Genomic DNA, 23,380 nt, shown 5'->3' with positions numbered 1-23,380 from the left:
TGTCGGGATTTTGACCGTGTCGGGAATTTGACCCTGTCGGGATTTCGACTTGTCGGGATTTCGACCCTGTCGGGATTCTGACCGTGTCGGGATTTTGACTTGTCGGGATTTCGACCCTGTCGGGATTTTGACCTGTCGGGATTTCGTCTGTCGGGATTGTGACTTGTCGGGATTTCGTCTGTCGGGATTATGACCCACACCCATTCCATTTATTTAAGACAGCCATGTCAAATGAATAATTTTCAGAATGAAAAAATAAGTTTAGTTGCCTGTATATTCTTAAATTGAGAAATTAAGTAAAATTGCAAAAAATAACCATTGCAAAAAATTCAGGGCTGCAGACAGTGGTGTCAAAAGGTTTCGGATCTGTGGGTGCTTCTCTGCAGCTTATGTAGGAAATTTTGATCTCTTATCAATTATGGGGTGCTCAGTCCCGTGCCAGAAATTAATAGCAAAAAACTCCACTGTAGCCAGTGGAATTTTTCGCTGTTGTTCATTATGAGACAACGATCAGAAAAAATACAGTAATGACAAGTGGCCATATCTTGAGAGAGTCTAGGGATATTTTTTCCCTCTCCTTCCCCCCCCCCCCCCCTCATGGCTACCATATCAGCATGCCAATGTTGTGCCATGAAATATGCTAAAACACACAGAAACTTTGTGCTTGATATGTGGAATTTTTTCACATATCAAGCATTGAGAAAGAAAGAGACTCACTTTAACCCTTCAAGCAGCAATGATGAGATATCTCCATAAAAGCCTCTTATCTTAGCACTGGAAAGCCTAGATATTTTGTACAAATAATTTCTAAATGAAAAACTTTTCCCTATTCTCCTTAGTTTGTACCTGTTAAAAAAATTGGAAGAAAACCTACTTAATTTAAAAAGATATGGCATTTGGGGGGGGGGGGGGTTGATTTTGATTTTTAATTGCCGCTTAAAGGGTTAAGCAAGAACTTAACAAGATGCCAAATAGAAGATTTCTTCTGTTCTCTATAGGAATATAACTTATTTGGATTATATATAATTAGAAGTATTAGAACCTCTATGAAAAATCCACATAGGTTTTATTAAGAATGTTTTTTTGAAACAATAATTGCATTAAGAACAGGTACTAAAATCATGATTTATTACTATTGACGGCTTAAAAATTAACTGCACTTCAGGAAGATTTGCTTGCCAAGTGAAAAACCGCATTCCTCTTGCATATAATCAGATAGATTCACATCTGATAGCATCTGCAGCAATTTAAAAATCTACCCTAATTTATATTTTAGTTTCAGAGCATTCATATTGTTTTAAATGAGAACACACACTAGTTCATATTATTTTCAAGTACACCAAATGTTTCTTCACTCCGTAACATACTCATAGAAAGCAATAAAATATGTAATTTCAAATGTTTGCGGCAGATACGTGATGACAAATGAGAACGATATGTTGAAATGAGATTTGGCAGCGATATATGCACCTGTTTATACAAGTAAGGAGGGTGCAGGTTTTTTTCCGGGCCATGCCTCTTTTGCATATTTTTTCTTTTTTGGTTCTGGTGGCAGATTCACTTCGTTTGGAACATTTGGGTTTGGGGCAATAACTGTAAAGTCTGTCACTTCTTCCGGTGGTGCAAGGTCTACGTCTGGAGCAGGATTTGGAAGATGAAGGCCAAGTTTCACAGAAAGTGATGGAGTAAACAAAGGACTTATCGGTCCATGCACAGATGGATCTGAACCAGGTCGCACGGCATCATTAGAACTGAATGTATGTGTCCTTTTGTTAGGGCTTGAATGAAGACCCGCTCCAAACAGATTGGCTGATTCATCTCGCTGCCTCTATTCAGTGGAAGAAAGAAAATAAAAAGATCTTCAAAAGAATGCATTTCTTCATAACTTCAAATTATGCAAGGGTCTCAGATGAATAAAATGATGAACTTATGAGGTTTGGTGAAAAAAATAAATAAAGCTGAAATGCAAGAGGAAATCTTTTCACCATTCAGAATTTAAAAAGTAAAAAAAATACTACAGTCCATCTTGTCTTATAACGAACATGGATATTACAAATTTTACATAAAACAAAGTCTTTCTATTTTCTGTGAATTTTATATGCCTTATATTCATAGTTAAAACACATGAAAATAAAAAGTTCATGAATAAAAAATATTTTTGCTGCTTTTTCCGACTTATATAAGTTTCCAACTATACACATTGTTTTCTAGTGTGTGATACAAAAGGATGAAATATTGCATAACTTTTAACTATATTTGTCTCTCTATAAAATAATAAACTTCCTACTTTTCACAGTTGATGCATTTTTAACAAATATTTTGTCCCTTACGGCAGAGGTTATAGTATTTCTTAGCCTATATATCCACCGCTGCTCTTACATTTTCCAAAAATATAATTTTACACCTCTGCTGCGCTTATACTATATATATATAAATTACTCATCAGATATAATTTTCAACCACATTTGCCTCTATCTATAAAATAACAAACTTTATTATTTTTGCAAAATAATTTTTTTCATATTCATTTACTTTTTATATTCCTGTTGAATTTCTTAATTGCAGTTTTTCAGGTTTCATTTTTTTTGCGACAAACAACAAAAACACTAAGAAACATAAGTTACATAAATGTAATGGCTTGCTCTAAATCAATTCAAAATCGATCATATTATTGATGATTCACTAAATTTATCCAATCTATACAGACTGGACAGGACTACTTTTACTTTATGACCAATCCACTCAATTCAGGAAGAAACTATAGCTTCAAAAATTTGGTAAAGAAGTCACCTTGTCTGTCAGATTAACAAATTTCTACCAAGCTTGAACAATGTATAATGTCTGCTTTTTTATGTTCAAAAGAAAATTTAACACAATGAAAACTCACTTTGCTGGGTATAATAGCTGACTGAACCAAATTTCGAAACCTTCCAATGCTAGGATCAACATCCTCTGTAAAGACAAACATATTAAAATTCATTTACAACTAATGTTTACCTACACAATTAGAATTGAAATAGGCGAGAACTTAATGGTTTAAAAACTATAATTAGTTTTAAATCTTATGAGTTGAAGATGCAGTGCCAAACTGAGGCAGCTAAACATTTTCATTAATTTGCAACCGAATTTTCATTAGAAGATATAGCAGACATATTTCAATAAATATATTAAATAAATACCTGGGTTTATTACTTCTTCCTCTGGATGAAACCTAACAGTGATGCTGCTTTTCCGCTTACGGTTTGGTGGTTTCATTTCTTCTTCTGCAATACCAAGCATACTTATTCTTCGATTATGGGCTGTGTTGAATTCTGTCAAATTCTGAAAGGAAAGCAAGCAAAAAATACAACTTGTTTCTCTGTAAGTCTTTGCCATGTAGACATGGCATATCAAATTCATTAGTATTACCTTGAAATTAACAATACATGTGCATGCATTAATCTTGAATTCAAGCATCCTAACTCTCATCAGCTGGCCTTTTGTACAAGGTTTACGTTATTACATTATTATTATAAAATTATGGGCGCACACATTTGAGTGATTTTCATGAAATTGACCTAAATTGTGTCCCCAGCAGTTCACATCAAATGTAGTTAACCTAGAACTTTTTTTCATCACTCTATTTATATTCCAAGTTTCTGAAAAATTGCCACTCTGTTTTTAATTTCTTTAATAACAGATTTTTTTTTTAATTTGCTTGAGCAAATTTTCATTTCTTAAGGAAATGTACTTCTCTTGGCTGTCTCCAGCCCATTTTTGAAATTTTGAAATGATAACTTTCTATCCTAAAACAAAAATATATTATTTTTTCAATACATATTTTTAGAACTAGAATACTTTCATATATAATTTTTTTTATAATTTAAAATATTTTTATATCAATTATAGCAAGATGAAAAATTTCCTCAGCTTTTTTTTTCCCATTTGTGATATTTAAAAAATATTTGTTCAAATCATACACCAGTTGCCACCTACCAAATTTTATGTTGAGAAGGTCAAGAATATAGCCATCCCTTGAACTTTTTAAATAAATTTGAATTATTTTTTTTCACCAAGAATTTTTAACAAACTTCATTGGTGACTATATTTTATTTATTAGCATGTAAAAAAGTGTCCGAAAGAATTTTCTTTTGGTTGACATTTTTTTGATAACTTTTTTTCCAATTTCGTGAGAATTACCAATTTATGGACATTAATATTTGAAGCATTTCTAGACAATTCCTACAATTGTAGAAATATTTATGTTCAAATGTTGCTCTAATATAATGAGCTTTATTGGCATTCTGGGTGTGCATAAGAATATTGAGATTGGTGAGGTACGAATACAGACAACAAATAATATAAAAAAAAGTTACAGTATGATAATAAAAACAACCTGTGAATACATACATCTAATTCAGTCTCCGTTTCTGGCAAACCTAATAATCCACCTTCTAGTTCTTCGCTCTTCTTCTCAATATCTTCAGAGGATGGCCGATTAGCTTTTTGTGGTCTTTCTCGGAGTATGTAAATGCGAGTTGAAGCCCCAAAATGAAATTTCGAATCAACAGGAAGCTGAGTTGGCTTATTCGCTTCTAACTGAACACTACCAATAAATGTACCATGTGCTGAAATGTAATAAAATTATTTTATTAAAAATAATATGAATACCATTGCATACTTACACCTATTAGCTAATTTAAAGAAACACAAACTTTATTTTAAGCTAACATGTGACATTACACCACAGCAGTAAAATTTCTAAGTTGTACTGGAAATGAAAACTAAATATTCAAACTTTTTTTAAATTTTTCATTTTTCACATCCTTCATATCACAAACATATTTATGCTGCCTTCTTTTTGAAAGATTGAAAAACAAATCATGCAATAGAATAAAAAACACTCAGACTCCCAAAAGTAGATAGATTTTCAGTGCATTTCGATCAGTAAGTTGGCCAGAACTTTTAATCATTTAAATGAAACTGATGTACTATCAACACTTCATTGAATTACTAATGTATCAACCCAATAGCAAACATAGACACACCTTAAAAGAACTTTTCGTAACACAAGAATTGTGTAATTAATGTATTTATTTAGACATTAAGTAGAGGCTTGATTATCTGGACTTTGTATATAGTCTTAACTCTGACATCCATTTCCCTAAGAGAATTTTTTTTATGCAGGGGGTCTGTCCAGATATTTTATAGTGTCCTGTTTTTGAGAAAATGTTCCTATTTTATGAAAAGTAAATAATTTTGTGGTAGACAAAAGAACTAGTTACTTTTGTACAAAAGAAATGGAATGCCAAATTTATGGTTTCGTTAATTTGTATTTTGTGTGAAGGGTCCATTTTTCACCTAAGGGCTTCTATTGACATTAAAGGTGAAAAGGAATTATCATTATCATTTGTTGGTGTCCCAGAGGAAAGAGCTTAGGAAATTTTGCCCATGACTCACACACAAGAATCATGAGTTGTAGTTTATATATAAAAATGTGAATAATAATCTTTCTGTCGAGATTTCCTGAACATTTCCAGAACAATATTGGGAGAAGGAGATATGGTAACTGATAGTGTTGAATACTGAGAGACTTGTAGCCATGACATTAGATACTTGCAAATGATATTGGCCAAAGTGAGTGAGGAGGCTGCTCTTACATGCGATGTCCTTTCAGAAAAAGAGCAGAAAAGAGCTCCAGAGGATATAGTTAGAAACTCAACATGTAATTATTGAAAAATAACACAAATTTGAATCAGAGCAGAGAACTGATACTCACCATGCATTCAGGCGTTTAGTATAATTAAGAAAAATTTTAAATGATAAAATGAAAATGATAATGAAGGCAAAGATATGCAAATATGCTTCGCCTTCATTATCATTTAAAATTGAAAACATTGAGAATATTCCCACAATATTCTGAGAATATTCATTTTTCTTTCAAATAATGGAAGTTTTTTTTACTAATTTTGCTTATATGAAATATACACCAGTTTTCATTGCCTGAAACATCAAAACAAAACAATTTTTGGCATAATCACACCATAATGACAACTTTTAGAACAACAATATTCTCGGAATATTCTCTTGATCATGATGAGAAGTTTTAAAAGTTTCATTATTAAGATTTTAAAAACCTTAAGATTAAAACTTTAAAAATATTTTAAAATTAGATAAATTTTCAGAAATAAGCTCAAAACAAAAAATGGAACCAAAGTTGATAGAAAAGGAAGCTATTATTATGTAATCACCTTCATTCTAAAAAGATACAGAATTGTTTTCTTCAATGTACATAAACTTAAATTTTGTATCACTCATATTTCTTTGCAAGTTGTGCAATTCAGCCATAATGGTTTCATTTACTTGCTCTTAAACTTTAATATTGTGGGCTACACTATTATAACTACTACTACTATTATAAGTTATTGGAGAATATTCTTCATGAAAATAATAAGAAATATTCAAGTTATTTATAGAGATTATTTATTACAATACGTTATTACAAATATTCTTGAGAATACTCTGTGGATGGACTACTATTATTTAAATAACTGAAAAATATTCTCATTGAGGAGAATATTCAAGAATATTTTCTGGAAGGATTATTATAAATAACTTGAGAATAATTCTTATTATTTTCGATAAGAATATTTCCCGGTAATTTATAAAAGTAGTCCTTGAAGAGAATATTCTCAAGGATAATATATATAACCATACTATAAATAACAGGAGAATATTCTCATCAAAAATAATAAGAAAATTTTCAAGTTATTTATAATAACCTAAATTATAATAATCCTAAAGATTATTCTCAAGAATTTTACATCTCTATTGATAACAGATGCAAATTTATCTAGGTATTTATTTTAATGTACATTTGATTATAATATCAGCATGGGTATGATAATACTTACTGCTTCCGAGATCAACAAGAAAAGTTCTGTTGAGGTGTTTGTGGTAGACTAAGGCAGCATGGACTCGAGAACAAGATGCGTGATCAATACAGAAGTCATTTAAGTTGGGATTACGGCCAAAAAGGTAGCACTTCTTTTCATCAATCATCAGTTTCTATAGATAAAAATTGTACACTCAGGTATATTTTATACATAGAGTACATATAACTGGTAATTTATTTAAATACATGTACACATAGCTAGTAAAATCCACACTATGAGAAACAATTGAATCAAATAAAAACATTTCAAGCAGATCTTCATAGGAAAATCATTTTACTATTCATTACCACACTTAAGTTCTTACTTGAATCAGTTTATCAATTTTGAGAACATCTAAATGCAGACCAACGGGTGGCTTTCCTGCCCTAAAAGATCATCAAAACAAAGTAATAATTACAGTCAATTAAGCGCATAAACTAAAAATATATTTTTTTCTATGTAGATAAAGTTACACCAAAGATAACTCAAGTATGAAAAATGAGGAAAGAAAACCATATTTCTTTCTATTAACACTTACATATATATTTTCAAGGAAAGGGTTAAGCAGAAAGAAAAAAAAAATAGAATTTCTATCTGCAAGTTATAAATTGAATACACACAAAATATCAATTCATGCAGTCATACCTTGGCTATTTGCTCCAAAATCACATTCACTAACCAAAACATAATTTCCCATACGTTTCTACGGAAACTTGTTTAATTCATTTCAGGTATGGGCCAAAATATGAAGTTTTATAAAAATGCCACCAAAGAATCATCATAAAAAAAGGCAAAAACTGATTGAAGGCTAAAATGGCCAGCTTCACAACAGTGAAGGAGAATTTAAAGGAAGATGAGAAACATATCTTTTTATTTACCATGATCACAACCTGGTAAGATTCGTAAAATACTACACTGTTATGATATATAAGCTGATGAGATATGTATCGTGTGGTATAAAATGTCTAATAGCTCTAGTCCCCAAAGCAGAATGTGCCAAAATCTGTGACATACGTTACAGAACAATTTGGAAGAATTTTAAGAAAAAGTGCAAAAAAACATTACATATATGGGGATTTTTACCGCAGAACATTTCCAGTCAGCTGAGGGCTCGTCGCAGAACAGTGCTAAACATTCTGCTCTGGGGCCTCTAGTGTGGTGTTGGTTAATAGGTATCCCCTTATGTGTGTGATGTTATCAGTTCAGTTGTCTCTCATATATGCAAAAGAAAAGGAGAGAGTGATTCTGAGGTGCATATAAATCAATTAGACTCTAAAGATAGTAATACTGATGATTAGGCAAAAATTAGCCGATGTAGAAATATTACAAAAAAAAACTTTTTCAGCCAAAAAATTCATAAGCTGCGGAGTTTATTAGCAGACGTATCAGTGTACAGGGTTCTCAGTAGACCTGCATCATTTTCTTTATCAAAACTTAAAAAAAAAAAAAAAAGCCTAATTTAAATTCAGAGTTCCAGTTTCTTTAAAGACTTTTTATTGGATATTAGCATATATACTTCCATTTTTTTTTTTTTTTTTTGCGAAATTTTTTACACTTTTTCTGACAATTTTCCAGGTCACAAGGGAACTCTAATGTATGAGTAGTTCAATTTTATTGATAGCGCACGTAGACAAGTTATTTGATTTTATTTCCTCAAAAATGTATCCCCGTTTTAGAGTATGGCATGTGTGGTTTTACAGGATACATTAGAAACCAGTTCTAGTTTTAAAAATGTGGTAGGCCTATAAAGGTTGAGAATATAGCAATAAGTTTTATTTCTTAGAAGATATACAAAAATATGCTTCCGCATGTGCACATTCTATTTGATTACATTTCAAATTTCGCACAAAAAAATGGTTCACAAGAAAAAAAAAATTACAAAAAATTCATTCATAAATTCAGATTGCCAAGTGTAATAACATACTCTTCACACTCGACTGGTTTGAATAAATTTTTTATTCAAAGAGATATTTTTAATTTAAAAATTTCTCACCATGTAGGTATTTCATAATGATTTGCCATTTTCCGCAGAGTTCACTCTGAAAATTGAAAAAAAAAAAAAAAAAAAAATTAATGCTACAAGACAATGAAGTAAATTCAAAGAGATTTAAAAAAAAAAAATTAAATAGGTAATTGATTCTGAAATACACAAAATATAATACAGAAAAAAGAAAAATGATACAGCAAACTAACAATAGAAATTTTATGTCAAGTTTGATGCAAAATATGTTGCGAACCATCTAAAAGCAAATGCATAAACATCACTGTTAGAAAATGTGATGATAAATTTCCCAGATATATATCATTTACTATAAATCACTTCTTTAAAAAATCTGCTAATATATTCTGAGCGTAAAGCCAGGTTTTCCTAGGAGTAGAATTTCTGCGCCGTGTGCAGTGTTTTCACGCTGTGCGCACGCTGTAGAAACCTGCTCCTATAAAAATCCATCTTGATAGCAAATATTTGCAGGCAGGTATGTATATGTTATGGTAAATGTGATGAATTGGTTATTATGCATACTTACCAATCGTCTTGGTGAGTTAAATAAATTTATCATCTTTTTTACCAACGATACTTGGGTACTAGGCATAACCACCAGTAAAAGTGATAAATTTATCAAATATACCAATGACGCTTGGGTACTGTGCATAATCACTGCGAAAAGTGATAAATTTAGATAAATTTATCAAATTTAACAACAACGCTTGGGTACTATGTATAATCACCAGTAAAAGTGATAAATTTAGGGGAAAATTATCAAATTTACCACTGACGCATGGGTACCATCCAGTCACTGGTAAAAGTCATATTTTTTTTCAACACTTAATAAATTGTATTGTAAATAATAAAATACAAATGACTTTTAAGCTTGGGTTCTTTGCATAATCACCAGTAAGTGATAAATTTAGGGGAATTTATGAAATTTACCAACGACACTTGGGTACTATGCATAATCACCAGTAAAAGTGATAAATTTATCAAATTTACCAATGACGCTTGGGTAACTATGCATAACCACCAGTAAAAGTGCCATAAATTTAGGGAAATTTATCAAACTTACCAAAATGCTCAGCGATTATGCACCATAACCAGATTTGTCACATTTACTGTAACATATACATGGGGATTTGGGAGGGAAGGAGAGAACACATACCATTGCTCTCCCCCTCCGAAACATTAAAAAAAATATTTTTGTAAAAGAAATTAAAATACTGAGGCACCAATCAGATTTCTTTGGAGGAAAACATTTGTTTTTTTAAGAGGAAATACAATACCCAAAATAATTGGAGAAGTTTTTGGGATGAAAGACCATCATCATGAGTTAATTTTTCCTCAGCGTCTTCCCCTACCAGCAGCAAGCAACATTAGATGTCTAGGTTGTATAACTGTATACTAAGTTCAAAGATTTGTTTTTAGCCAGAAAAAGTCCAAGATTTTTCAACAGATGACTAAGGACTGGGGTTGAGAAATAAAAAAAACAGAGATGGGACAAATATTCAGCCCTTTTGTAGAATATTCAATTCGGCCCAATATCTAAATCCAAGCGCACCCACACCACCTTCAAGGCCATTGGCTAGGCCAGGAGTTCCCAACCTTTTTCAACCGTGACCCAAAATCTACAAAAAAGATCAAATTCATGACCAAATGGGTCTATTTTTCAAAATTTGCGAAACCAGTGATGCAATAAGTGTATTTATAACAGGACTGGAAGTGGTTTCATATGACCCATCGGAAAACCCTTGCGAATCAAGTTACGGTTGTGTGACCAATAGCTCAGAAATCCCTGGCTGTATGTGGACTTTCACGACCCATTTTGGAAGCCCATGAGAATTAAACTCAAGAGGTGACCCATAGATTAATAATACTTGACTGTAAATGGATTAATATGACTCTTCTTGGAAGACCCCATGAATCAAGTTTGGATTATAACCAGGGTTTAAGCTGGATGAAAAATTCCTTTCGCAAAAAAGCGAAAATAGAGGGGAAAAGCTTTAGCAAAATGCTACGATGCTAAGGGGCCATTCAAGTATTACGTCAGCAGATTTTTAGCCATTTTTGACCCCTCCCCCCTTGTCAGCAAAACACTGACCCCCCCTCCACCCCTTGTCAGCAGCTTAGAATATTTCATATCTTCAAAAAGGGTTTTGGTCGATGACGTAAACAACCTTCAAACTCCCCCCTGTCATCAAAAGTCAACAAATACGAAACCCCTCCCCCCCCCCCAATGCTGACGTAATACTTGAATGACCCCCCCCCCCTAAAGTAATGAATGATGGTTGGGTGTCTACTCGTTGCGTACCGCCTGTACGCATTTTTGCGAAAGTGGCTACTACTTTTTTCGCATTTTGCGAAAAATGCGACCGTAACTTAAACCCTGATTATAACCCATATCCCAAGAATTCCTAGCTGCACATGGATTTGCAGACCCATCTTGGAAGACCCTGCGAATCAAGTTTGGGTTGTTACAAGTTACAAGTTAAAAAGATTTCTGGCGGGGCCTATCTGTTTACAGACATCTGCCGCCTTCAGAACCGGCCCGCGGGGGACCACTGTGAAGAGAAAGGCAAGGGTGCAAATGTTTGTGTAATGTGAAGTGCGTGTGGTATTCCAGAATTGGGAGCATGTCTTCGTTAATTAAAAACTTAATTAACCAGGAAAAATCAAACATGTCTTTCCGAACTTATTAGTCATATTACTTATTAATATTTTCGGCAGGAAAAGTAAAGTGGACTGCTTCTGCGACGCCATCTTGGTTCGTCGTGTCTCATCCTCATTGGTCGGAAGAGTTGCTTGTCAAGGTTTGGGTTGTGACTCGTAGCTTAAGAATCTCTAGCTGTAAATGGATTTGTATGACCCTTCCCAGACCTGGCGAATCAAATTTGGGTCACAACTTATCCCACAAGAGACCCTGGGTGTTAGCGAATTTTAACGACCCATCTCGTGAGACCTTGCATAGGTTAAGAAGCCCAGGGTTGGGGGAATCAAGGAAAAAAAAATAAAACTTTGTATACCCCCTTATTAAAAAGGGTTCTCTTCAAATACATTTACCTTAAAGACTTATAATGTAAATTAAAAATAAGCATATTAAGCCCACCTTCATGTAGATTAGATTTCAATTATCAAGTATTTTATTCACCTAATAAATATTCATTCAAATTTAAGTAATAACTTTTGTGTTGAAAATAAAGTTTTTCAAATCGCCCCCAGTGGAGAAAAGTTTGTAAACAGGAGTGGTGACATATATATACATACATTTGCTGCCAAACAACATTCATGTTATCATACCAACATGATTTTCGGTTTCATGAACGTCGTTCGACTTTGTTTTTATATGTTTACTTACATGCTTCAATTTAGCTGAAAGATAGACATGCTAGCATGTTGTGACCAGCGTCAGCCATTTCTATCTATTCATTCGGTAACCGATACAGAGATGAGCAACCCGCTCGTGACCCGTCTGAAAGAGCTGGCTCTTGCTCACCGTTCCTTTCAGAGTTTCCAGATCCTTAAAAAGTTTCCTTCCAAAATTATTCTCAAAAGTAGTCCGAAATATTTGAACTTCATATGGTCAGCAGCATACTAATACAATTTGAATTCCATTTAGCTTTTGTTGCCACCCATCCAGTAATTTGAAAACTTCATTAAAACTTTACAAACAGAAAAAAATAGGACTTATGCTGCTACCTATTATTCAAAAAGTAAACAAAAAACTATAAACTAACACTATTTCTAAATAATAGATGACAGAAAAATCTGGAAATAAGGATGTTCTTTTCGCCAATAGTCAAAGCCGTCCGTATTTTTCGTCAATAACATGGCGGCCTGCTTTTGAATTCGCTGCCAAGCCCAAATGGAATGTTCCTGACGATATTACTGATACAGGATGTATCTGTGCAACGAACTCTTCCTATAAAAAGCCAGTTGAAGGAAAAACGCTCCAATGATTGTCCAGATAACATACCCTGACGAGTACAAAATAATCTATAAACATGCATAGCTAATGTAAATATGATCGGTCTTGACCGGAACCTCCTAGACATAGGGATTCTCTATCATGGAGGAGGGGAAAGAATAACTTTCCTCCATGGTTCTCTATCCATCTCTGTTGCTCAGATATCCTCCCCTCTTCGGTTGTAGCCCTAGTCACGACCACCTAAATTACACATAGGTTATCTAGGTGGTCGTGCCCTGGTGCGCTGAGCCTGCTCTCCTCTCAGGAAAAAAACGCCACGTGAGGAGGGAAGTGAAAGAAAAGAAAAAAATTGTTTGCGCTCTCTCTCAAAAAAGCGAAGAAAATAATTAGAGAGAAATTCACCATGAACACTGTTGGCAAAAATTGCCAAAGCCATAAATTTCCCGTCGAAAAACTTTTTCAAACCAGTCCGATTATGAGGGATACCATCCATCTGGCAACCCTGGGCCCTTTCCAAATTTTCAACCTCCACCAGAAAAAATAATTAAATATCTTCAATAAAAAATAAATTCCCAAATATGAAATATTTAATTTTTCATTTTAAATCGGTTCTTCGATTGAAAAAAGAAAGTTTTTGTTTCCATGCATTAAAATGAATAAATTAGGGCGTACATACAATAAACACGATTCAGCTCGAACCGTCCAGATGAGCCCGCAAAAACAAATGGGTGTCCTTGTTTTGAATAACCAACTTCCTGGATGTAGCTAACATCTCTGCTTTGACAAAGTTTGTGATTTGCTAAACGCTCCTACCGATAAAGAGCTGAAGCTTGATTTTTTTGAAACTGAATTCTTTGATTGTATATTTCCATTCAAACATGGGATTTGATTACATAAGCGCTTGCTATGCGATGTCCGTGGCTGCTGGAGGTATAGTTGGATATGTCAAAGCTGGTGAGTGACACTGTAGGACGTAATCTCCACTAGTGTACTCTTGCAGCCAGGTTTTCCTAGGAGCAGGTTTTTCTGCTCCGCATGAACGGTCCCTTTCGCGTCGGCAGAAACGTACAACTTTATCACGCTACGCGTTTGTGCTTTCCTAGCGTGATGCATCAGCTGTTCTGTCGTTTGCATGTTCACGTATTTTGCATAATAAAAAAAAGGGGGAACAGCTTTGGTATAAGGGACAGGTTGGCGATTTTCGGCGACTTTTTTTTCCCGGCGCCAAATATGTCAGACGGCCCGAGAAAAAGCCGCCAGACACTACGTGCGCCAGAAAAAAAAAGTCGCCAGCATAAAAAACAGTAAAAACAAATGGCATAAACAAAAATAAGCTGTGGAGTATTTAAAAAATAAAACTGGATTAAAAAAAAATGAAATCGGGGTTTAAATAAAACCCGGACCGTTGTGAATAAATAACGGTCCTGCTGTATAAATAAAAATATTCTATGTATTATAAATTAAAACCCGGACTCTCTTTCCGAGAATCCGGGTTCTTATAAATAATCAACGGTCCTGCATGTTGTATAAATAAAAATATATTTATTATAAATTAAAACCCGGACTCTCTTTCCGAGAATCCGGGTTCTTATAAATAATCAACGGTATAAAATAATTAAATAAAATAAAAATGATGCAGGGGCATCCTGCATGTAGAAAAGAATAAATATTGGAAAATATTAAAGTTACAACCTGAGGGAAAAGATGTCCAAAATAATTCCAATTAATCCGACACACACACTACATCATATATACGGAAGGAAGAGAAAATATGAAGAACTATCCCAACGGTTTTTCAAAACGCCGCGGCTATCAAGTGACGTCATTTGGAAGAAAAAAAGAGAGAGGATAGAAAGAGAAAACCAGTTTGAAAATGGCAGTAAAACCCGTTTGAAAGACGCGCTAGGACGCTAAGAACACGGAAAAACAACAGTCAGCGCCACCGACTGGCAGAATTCTACGAACATTCTGGAACAACGACAACCCAGCAGAACAACAACAAACCAGAGTGCGCCAACGATGGCAACTTATCGCCGGAAAAAAAGTCGCCAATTTGGCGTGTCCCTTATACCAAAGCTGTTCCAAAAAGGGTGACAAAGGAAAAGAAACACAACAAAAAAGTGTGAAGATCGGTGAAACTAGCTGCGCATTTGACTCCTGAAGCAGTCGGCCAATCACGTGTGACGTTAAGTGCTGGCGTGTTGCGTTAGGAAAAACAGTCGTGCCGCTTTTCCCCATGAGTGAATGGCCTGTTGCACTGAGCGATTCATGTTGCACAGAAAACTTGGCTTAAAGAGTGCAACACATCTCACACCAGTGCTTTACTTCGGACGTGATTGGCCTGACTGCTTCTGAAAGAGTTAAATACTCTCTGCTTTCGCTGATCTTCACCTCTGTTGTGTTTTCTTACTCTTCTTTTCTGTCTCTTTTTTATTGTTCAAAATGGTAAAAATACGTCGATATGCAAACAGAACAGATTATGCTTCATGCAAGGAAAACACAAATGCTTAGCATGTCAAAGTTACGCATTTCTGCCAATACCAGATGGTTCTATTCGGTTCATACAGTGCAATAAATCCTGCTCCTAGGAAAGGTTGGCTTGAATGTAGGTGCTTTCGGTAGAAATGCCTAGTATACACATATGTTAAACAGTAAAGTTGTTGAACATTAGTTCAACATGTGTTGGTATGTCACATAAAGCTTTAATAAATTTCTGGAATCTCACTTGAAAAGCATAGACACATAAAGCAATCAGTATGAGTTAATAAACATTTAAAAATGAAATAAAAGGATCTTTTTGTATATATTTTTTTTTGTGGTCAGTATAAGTGGTATCTACTGTTGCAATATAAAGATAGCGACTTGAATGCTTTGGCAATGGAGAATTTTAACAATGAAGAGAGGCACAATAATATTTTTGGCTTCGAGTATCGCTCATAGAAGAGAGATAACCCCTTTTGTATATTGTATCAGTCCAGCTTTTAATTTTTATTTAACTTGTGTCACCTTCTGTGATGTGGAGCACCCTAAAGCAGAATGTGCCAAATTCAGCGACGTACGTCGCAGAACAGTTAGCGCTGCTGCAGAACAATTTGGAAGAATTTTAAGAAAAAGTGCAAAAAAACACTATTACATGTATGGGGATTTTTACTGCAGAATATTTCCAGTCAGCTGAGGGCTTGTTGCAGAACAATGTGAAACATTCTGCTTTGGGGAACCGTATACTATGAAATTTTTCTCTTGATCAATTTCTTTTCGTTGTAAATTTGTCGTGCAAAAAATGAGATTGATCTCTAGGTAGAGCACCATCAGCTTTTCACCAGTTACTGAAACTTTTGAAGGCAGTTTCAAACTCCAAACACAAACAGATGAAAACATTATAAGGTCATATGACTATGCTGATAGTTCTTATGTTATGTTTCAGTGGTTGGTATTGAGAAAATTGGAAGTTTTGCCAAGTGAACATGTTAGGGGAGATTATTAAATCCTGTGCAAATTGTGTAGCAGTGAAAGTAAATTTCTGTGTGTTGTATTAAAGCTATCACAGCTGATTCCTCATTCAAGTAGAATTAGTAGAGCAATACTATGTTAAGTATGGGCACATGAAGTAATTAGGTGATGCAAGCAAAGCCATTTGTTATTGATCAAACTAATGATTTGTTTATATTATAGGTAGCACCAGTTCGTTGGTGGCAGGTTTGGCATTTGGTGGTCTTCTTGCATTTGGCACGTACCAGACATCTGTTGATTCAAACAATTATATGCTATCTTTCTGTAAGAGGAAATTTTATTCTTTTGAAAGCTTATTTATACAAAAAAAAGAGTGCTAAGGAAGAGTCAAAATCTAATTTTATATTTGCAGCTAATATTTCTTTTCACATGTACAAATATTTATCATATATAGAGCAATTATGTACCTCGTATTTCTATGGAATTTAATTAGCATTGTGTGTTGTTTAACTTTCATATTTGAACTTGAAAAATTATATTCAGTGTAGTTTTGTCCGATTTTTTTATTCATAGCAGCTAATATGTCAATGTGTAAACATGACCCACTTTCACTTCTTTTCGTTAAGAGTTTCTATCGAAACATTTTTTTTATATATCCATAGTGACATCCTCTGTATTGGGTATGATCATGGGTTACCGATTTTATAGCAGTGGAAAAATCATGCCTGCTGGTCTAGTTATGGTTTTGAGGTCAGTATACTTTGTGCCAATCATGTAAAAGTTTTCAATCATTTTTAAAGAAACATCTTTTTAAATTCATATGTATATATATAAATCAATTTATGTACACAACATACAGTCAGTTCACGATAATTTGAGCTGATGGCTCGAAAATCTATTTAATTCAAAGTAGCAGTTAGCAATAGAATATAGCAGATTCTGCTTGCAAAATTTGAATGACTTTCTTATGAAGGAAGAGATAAACAGTAAAAAATCACTACAATTTTTGACAGGAAATAATCTTACATACACTTTATTTATGATTTGTTTCATTTATATGAGTATCATGTATGCGTCCAATTCCATAATGCAATATGTATGTTTAGTTTATTTCTAAATATATTCATTCAATAATTAAATTAGAGAACTTATTTTTCCATCTCCAGTAGTTTGACATGCTTTACCAAAATGATATTTATAAATTACACTGTTATAAATTTTATTTTTTCTCACTCTGAAACCGGAATTTCCAATAAGTCAAACTAATGGTAATGCAAAGTTTTTGTCTGCTGCTGTACATTCAACTTATCAAGATTTCACTGTACATGCAGTCAACGCTTGCTTTCCTAACTTGTACAGATGTGAAGAGTAGTTTGCAAATCAGAAAGACGTTAAAAAGCTTAGTATGTTGTTTGGGATCAGAAGATTAGTTCATAAATTAGAAGTTCATAAAATCGTGTGTATATCATTGACTATATATATCATTTGAATTCTTGTCTCTTACAATTTGAATGGTCTTTCTATTTTAGTGGCTTGATGATGATGCGGTTTTTATTCAAAAATGTTATTATGCCTCGGTAAGAACTGCAATTATTTGCATGAATGACAACATAAGCATTATGAATATATCTGATGAATTTCATAATTTCTCACTTGTATATGAATATTTGATTGGTGCATGTATACATTTACATCATATTGTTGTTTGATAAACTTGGAAATCCATTACAAATAAAACTTTGAAGGATTTTTTAATGTATCTTTGGTGTATTTTTTTTTTATTTACCAATTTTTATCCTAGTTTAAATACTACCAAACCACACACATGCATCTTGTAAACAGTCCTCTGATGATTTTCTAATGAATTGATGCATTTCTGTGGCATGTGCTGTGTACCTACTGTCAACATGATTGTTTCTGAGGAATGCATTTAAGAAACAGGTTTAAAACAGAAAAGTATTTCTGTGATTAATCGAAACCTTTGATGTGAGAACAAGCATGCTAGTGATGGTATCAACAAATTTCAAAATGTGTTTCAGTATAGAAATTATTGATGTGTGTGTGTCAAATAATGTATGAAGATTTTTTTTGTTTGGTTCAACCAAACAAATATGACAAATATGAAAAAAACACATTGTTGACTAGCATTGAATCAAAGCTTGAATTACAAATTCAATTAAGTAAAAAGTTCAAGGAGGAAAAAAAATATATTGGTATGAAAAACATGAAATTTACTCGGTACTACTTTTAGTGCTGCCAAGGAATATTTGTAAAACTTTGTGATTTAGGGTGATAATGCAAAAGTATTCTTCAGATCAGGGATCTCCAAAATGCATGGCCCATTGTCACTTTTGGCTTGCCAAACTCTTGGCAACATGTTTGTAGTATAGCTTAGTGGCCCACACACCTCATCAAAATTCCAAATGTTGTCTATGCTGTATCAACGGTTTAAGGCGTCTGCTTCAGACTCTAAAAATCTCTAAAATTACATATAAAAATTTATTTTCAAACATTAAAAAAAAAGAGCTACATCCATTAAATATACAAATTAGAAATCAAGATTTTATAATTTTGTGCATCAAGTTTTTCAGAAGAAAAAGCTTACTCTTGGAAACTTTCTCTGGTAATAAGTTATCGAAAAGGGTAACCCTAAGGGCTCTCTGGGAAGCAGGTTAAGAATCCATGGTATACAGCATGGGTGCATCAGTTTCAGTTCATTTGAAAATTATATATCTTACCTGCTAAGCTATCTAAAAATATTTAATTATTTCAAAACGCCACATAGAACATGAAATTAAATTTGATGCACACAACTATTAATATTATAATATAATATGCAATAATATAATAATAATTAATATTAATGTAATATAAGAATTAATATTAATGTAATATAAGAATTAATATTAATGTAATATAAGAATTAATATTAATGTAATATAAGAATTAATATTAATGTAATATAAGAATTAATATTAATGTAATATAAGAATTAATATTAATGTAATATAATAATAACCAATTAAAACAAATGTAATATAATAATAACCAATTAAAACAAATGTAATATAATAATAACCAATTAAAACAAATGTTTGTATCAACTTCATATGCTTTTTATCCATGTTTGGTCTTTAAAAGAAGTATAACTGTTATATGGTTTAAAATGCTAATTTTAGGAGTTCCACAGTCAAAACTTTAATCTTGGTGAATATTATTTACTTATGTTGAGTGAAATACACAAGCACCTGAACAGTTTGTGCATTCATAGTATACGTTTAGACCTCTGTGTGGACAGGCTCCATCCATGTTTAGTGTTTCTTTTGTTTTTTTATCATATAAGATGACATATGTAAAAAAATGCACTGAAATTTTAACATAACATTAAAAAAAATAATATTACACAGATTTTTATTAAATTTTTAAAAAGAAATAATTTTCAATGGATTTTAAACTTATAATTTTTTTCTAATTCATACATCTAACAAAAAGGAGTATCAAGAAAAAGTGAGATGGCAAATTGATTGTATTTTGCATGTTGAATATAGTGAAACTTTGATATAGTGATACTCTGCAGATCACGAAAAATATTGCAAGAGAGGGGATTATCATTTCATGGGGAGGGGGGAGAATAGTTAACAGACTATTGGACTACAGGCATTTCCAAACAAGCCACAAGCCTTGAAAAAATACTGTTGCAGAAGGATTTATTTTTATATTGAGTATGGTTGTATAGTGTGGTTTCACTGTATTTAACTAAGGTGTGAGAACCTTACTAATAGATCTACAATAATATCACTTGAATATTAATTTGACTTTTTTTATTCATCAGAAGCTTTGTGGGACTTAGGAATATGACTGAAATATAGTACAGAAGTTTTGAAAAGCACCTTAAGTAAAAAATGATCTTCATGTTGCATTACTGGTACATGATGAATTCCATTTATATGTTCCATGTATTCATCATTTTTATTTTTTGAATTGTTTTTTAACATAGCTGTACAGTGGTACCTTGACTTCGGATTAATCCATTCATTCATAAAAATCTCGGATCCTTAATCAAAATTTCCCACGCAATCCCATAGCAGAATGTTTTGCTTTGTTCTGCAACAAGCCCTTGTTGGAGAAATGTTCAGCAAATAAAAATTCCCATAACAGTATTTTCTCGCATTTTTTCTTAAAATTTTCCCAGATTGTTCTGCTGTAGCATTGTTTGTTCTGCGATGTATGCCACAGATTTTGGCATATTCTGCTTTGGGGCCACACAATACAATGCAAAATTCTATTAATTTGAACCAGATTTTAAAATAATGGTAAAAAAGTTCAACCTATCAGTATATATTACATATTTTATATCAAGTCTTGACAAATCCTATGTGCAAAGTCTCCATCAAAAATAAAGAATTGAACGTAGCACCTGAAGCTTTCTGCAAACATGACTACTAAAGCAGAGTTTGAGGACAACACAAAATTTATGTCTGTGATCTCTTCCTATTTTAGTAGATACACAAAGTCTCTGAAAAGTAAAAAAAAAGATTATTCTTCTTCATGAGAAAAATGTTTTTGGCTCTAATGAAAGTTAGCTACTGTAAGGCAAACAAACTCTGGTCATATCGTCATACGGCAATTTCCTACCAATGGAGTTGAGTGGGTAATGAAGGTGCCATCTATTGGTGATCACCCCCGGCTCAGTTTGTAAAGAACTTGTTTATGAAAGTTAGCTGGTACCTAAATGTGTTTGATTTGTCAAGCCTTGTTTTATAAAGAATACAGGTAGCTTTATTTACTTATGTTACGTCAAATGCAAAATAGCTGATCATTTTATGAAGTGCTCAGACATTAGAAATAGCAACGAAATGCTAAGATTCAGTTGGTCAAGGCTGGAAACAGTAGTTTTGATTCTGTTCTGCTTATATATATATATTGCAGTCAGTTTCACCTTATATCTTTTGATTATGCCAACTGCTGGCAAGTTGATACTCAAACTCGCAACAGCCCAGAAAAAATCATATTTGTTGCTCTGACTTGGGTTTGTTATCTCTCAACCTTTCTATGTCAAATGAGTTTTCAATTAGATTTAACTATTCAATAATGATGCCAAGCATATTCTGACAAGGAAGGCACACTTATAGGTTAAAGTACCACTATGCTTTTATTTTCAACTTTGTATTTATGAAATAAATATTTCTATCATATTATAATGCTATGTGACTACAGAATTTTTTGTTTTTGTTTGGAAGCCTGATTGTTTATGGCATGGATGCACAAACATTTCCCGCTCACTAGAAATTTACACTCCAAATTACTGTGAGCCATTCAAGAGCTTATTAGTTAGTCTGTGAAATATCAATAAAAAAAAAAACATGGATAAAATATTTAAACATGTTTAGTTGATGCAGAGGTACTTGTTTTTTGCACAAAGAGCTTTGTGGTTTATTTTTTGGCATTGTTCAAATTATAACAGTTACTTTGGAAATAGATGATTATAATTGCTTTGCAGTAAAAAAACAAAACCATTTGTCTCAAAAAGTTGAAAGCTGTCCAGATCAAAGCTTAATTGGAATAAGTTCATGGAGGACACCATGGTCAAATATGGATTTACCACTGAATGAATGAACGCCAGGGGCTCTGACACCTGACTTATCCCGTTGCCGAGATCTCTTCCAGCCCAGCTTCGTGGCAGAGTCTGGAACAAAGTGAATGCACCTAACAGTCTGAGTGTGTAGCTAGTGTTGTGCTTGATATTTCAGTTCTGCCATCTATACTTCAAATTGTGACTGAAGTGCAATGATTGAATATTTGTTACGTAGGCCTGTTGCTCTCTGTGGCGAGATTTTTTAACGGGGAGATTGACTCGCATTCGCGCCTTGAAGTTGGAAACCACAGAAAACCAACTTCAGCCAACCACCACTGTCATGTATTTACCACTGTACAGTAGAGTCAAAACAGTGAAAAAAGTGGATATAGTGTGGTGAAATGGCACCAAACAAGATTAAAAGCTCTGGTCAGCTGGAAAAGCAATAGCCACATTTTTTTTTGGGATTCTCAAGACTGTCTATATAGACTACTTCCAGAAAAGGCAGAAAATAATTGGAAAACAATACTTCTGAGAAATTTGAAAGAACAGCTGCAGATGAAACAGCCAATATTGAATAGAAAAAAAACCCAAAAACACACACACACACACATAATAATAATAATAATAATAATAAACAAACCCTATTTCACAAAGCCTATGCTCCTTCTCATAGATACACCATTTGCAATAGCCAAATTGCATGAATTAGGCTTTGCAAGAATTCCCTCATCCACCAAATTCTATGGATTTGACCTCGCATGACTTTTTCCTGCTCCAACTATTGAAATTTTCACTTGGTGTAAAAAATTGTTCATCAAAAGAAGAGGCTATTACAGCTGTAAATAATTTTTTTTGAAGAGTTAGAGAAAATGTAGTTTTCTGACGGGATGAAGAAATTTGATTGTCAATTGAAAATAGTGTGTAGAGCTTGAAGGAGACTGTTGAAAAATAAGATGGGATAGATAAAGTTCCTAAATAGGTCAGATTAGCCCACAGACTGGAGTTTGTGCACCCATGGTTTTTGGCATGATGAAAATCGATAATATTGCCCCCCCCCCCCCCCATTCATGCCAGAAGCATGAATGTGCAAATTTTCACTTTTTTGGTTTATCAGCTGGTTGGATCCCTTATGTTGCTATCAACACTACAAAGTTTTCTCAGAAATGCATGTTACAAAATATTTTAAGGAAATGAAACTCATAGAGTGACATGGGTGGAGTAAACATTCAAATGCCATTTCCAAGGTTTTGGGAATTTGCACATTCATGTTTCTTGCATGAGGGTGAGGATATGTAAGGGAAAAATAACTTGTTCAATGAAAATTTCTACAAACTTTTCTTATTATGTAGCTTCTTTAAAGAAAGAAAAATTTTCTTCTTCTTTGAAATACTGATGTAAAATGACAAAAAAATTGGAAATACTTTCTGCGTATAATCTGCAGATTATACATTACAAAAAACACAACATTTAAAGTATTATTAGATACTTTAAATGTTAAACATTAAACTTTTTTTTTTGATTGA

The 23,380-nt window shown here is 33.1% G+C and overlaps 2 protein-coding genes across 3 annotated transcripts; one reads left to right on the top strand and one right to left on the bottom strand.

Annotated features, from left to right (window-relative positions):
* Positions 1–1,105: 1,105 nt before the first annotated feature.
* On the bottom strand, positions 1,106–12,542 carry NiPp1 (nuclear inhibitor of protein phosphatase 1). 2 transcript variants are annotated; one of them, XM_089243023.1, is made up of 8 exons: positions 12,260–12,542; positions 8,908–8,953; positions 7,240–7,300; positions 6,894–7,047; positions 4,390–4,607; positions 3,180–3,321; positions 2,888–2,952; positions 1,106–1,828 (listed from the first exon to the last, which is right to left on the bottom strand). In XM_089243023.1, exons 2-8 carry the CDS (start codon positions 8,934–8,936, stop codon positions 1,475–1,477), a joined length of 1,023 nt encoding a protein of 340 aa, XP_089099149.1. In that variant the 5' UTR covers positions 8,937–8,953; positions 12,260–12,542; the 3' UTR covers positions 1,106–1,474. The 2 variants fall into 2 exon arrangements, with proteins under 2 accessions (XP_089099149.1, XP_089099150.1); XM_089243024.1 differs by having other exon boundaries at positions 12,169–12,329.
* Positions 12,543–13,533: 991 nt separating this feature from the next.
* Positions 13,534–18,038, top strand: LOC149075550 (transmembrane protein 14C). Its single transcript, XM_089243022.1, has 4 exons — positions 13,534–13,783; positions 16,502–16,603; positions 16,942–17,029; positions 17,809–18,038. The coding sequence occupies exons 1-4, from the start codon at positions 13,708–13,710 to the stop codon at positions 17,858–17,860; spliced, it is 318 nt and encodes a 105-aa protein (XP_089099148.1). The 5' UTR covers positions 13,534–13,707; the 3' UTR covers positions 17,861–18,038.
* The last annotated feature ends 5,342 nt before the right edge of the window (positions 18,039–23,380 follow it).

Source organism: Pholcus phalangioides, unplaced genomic scaffold (assembly GCF_987345545.1).
Source record: "Pholcus phalangioides strain wild (caught in Gottingen) unplaced genomic scaffold, Ppha-v1.0 ptg000015l_1, whole genome shotgun sequence".
NCBI classification, from domain to species: domain Eukaryota; kingdom Metazoa; phylum Arthropoda; class Arachnida; order Araneae; family Pholcidae; genus Pholcus; species Pholcus phalangioides.
The sequence above is the reverse complement of the archived record's forward strand: the minus strand, read 5'-3'. Positions and strand labels throughout refer to the sequence as shown.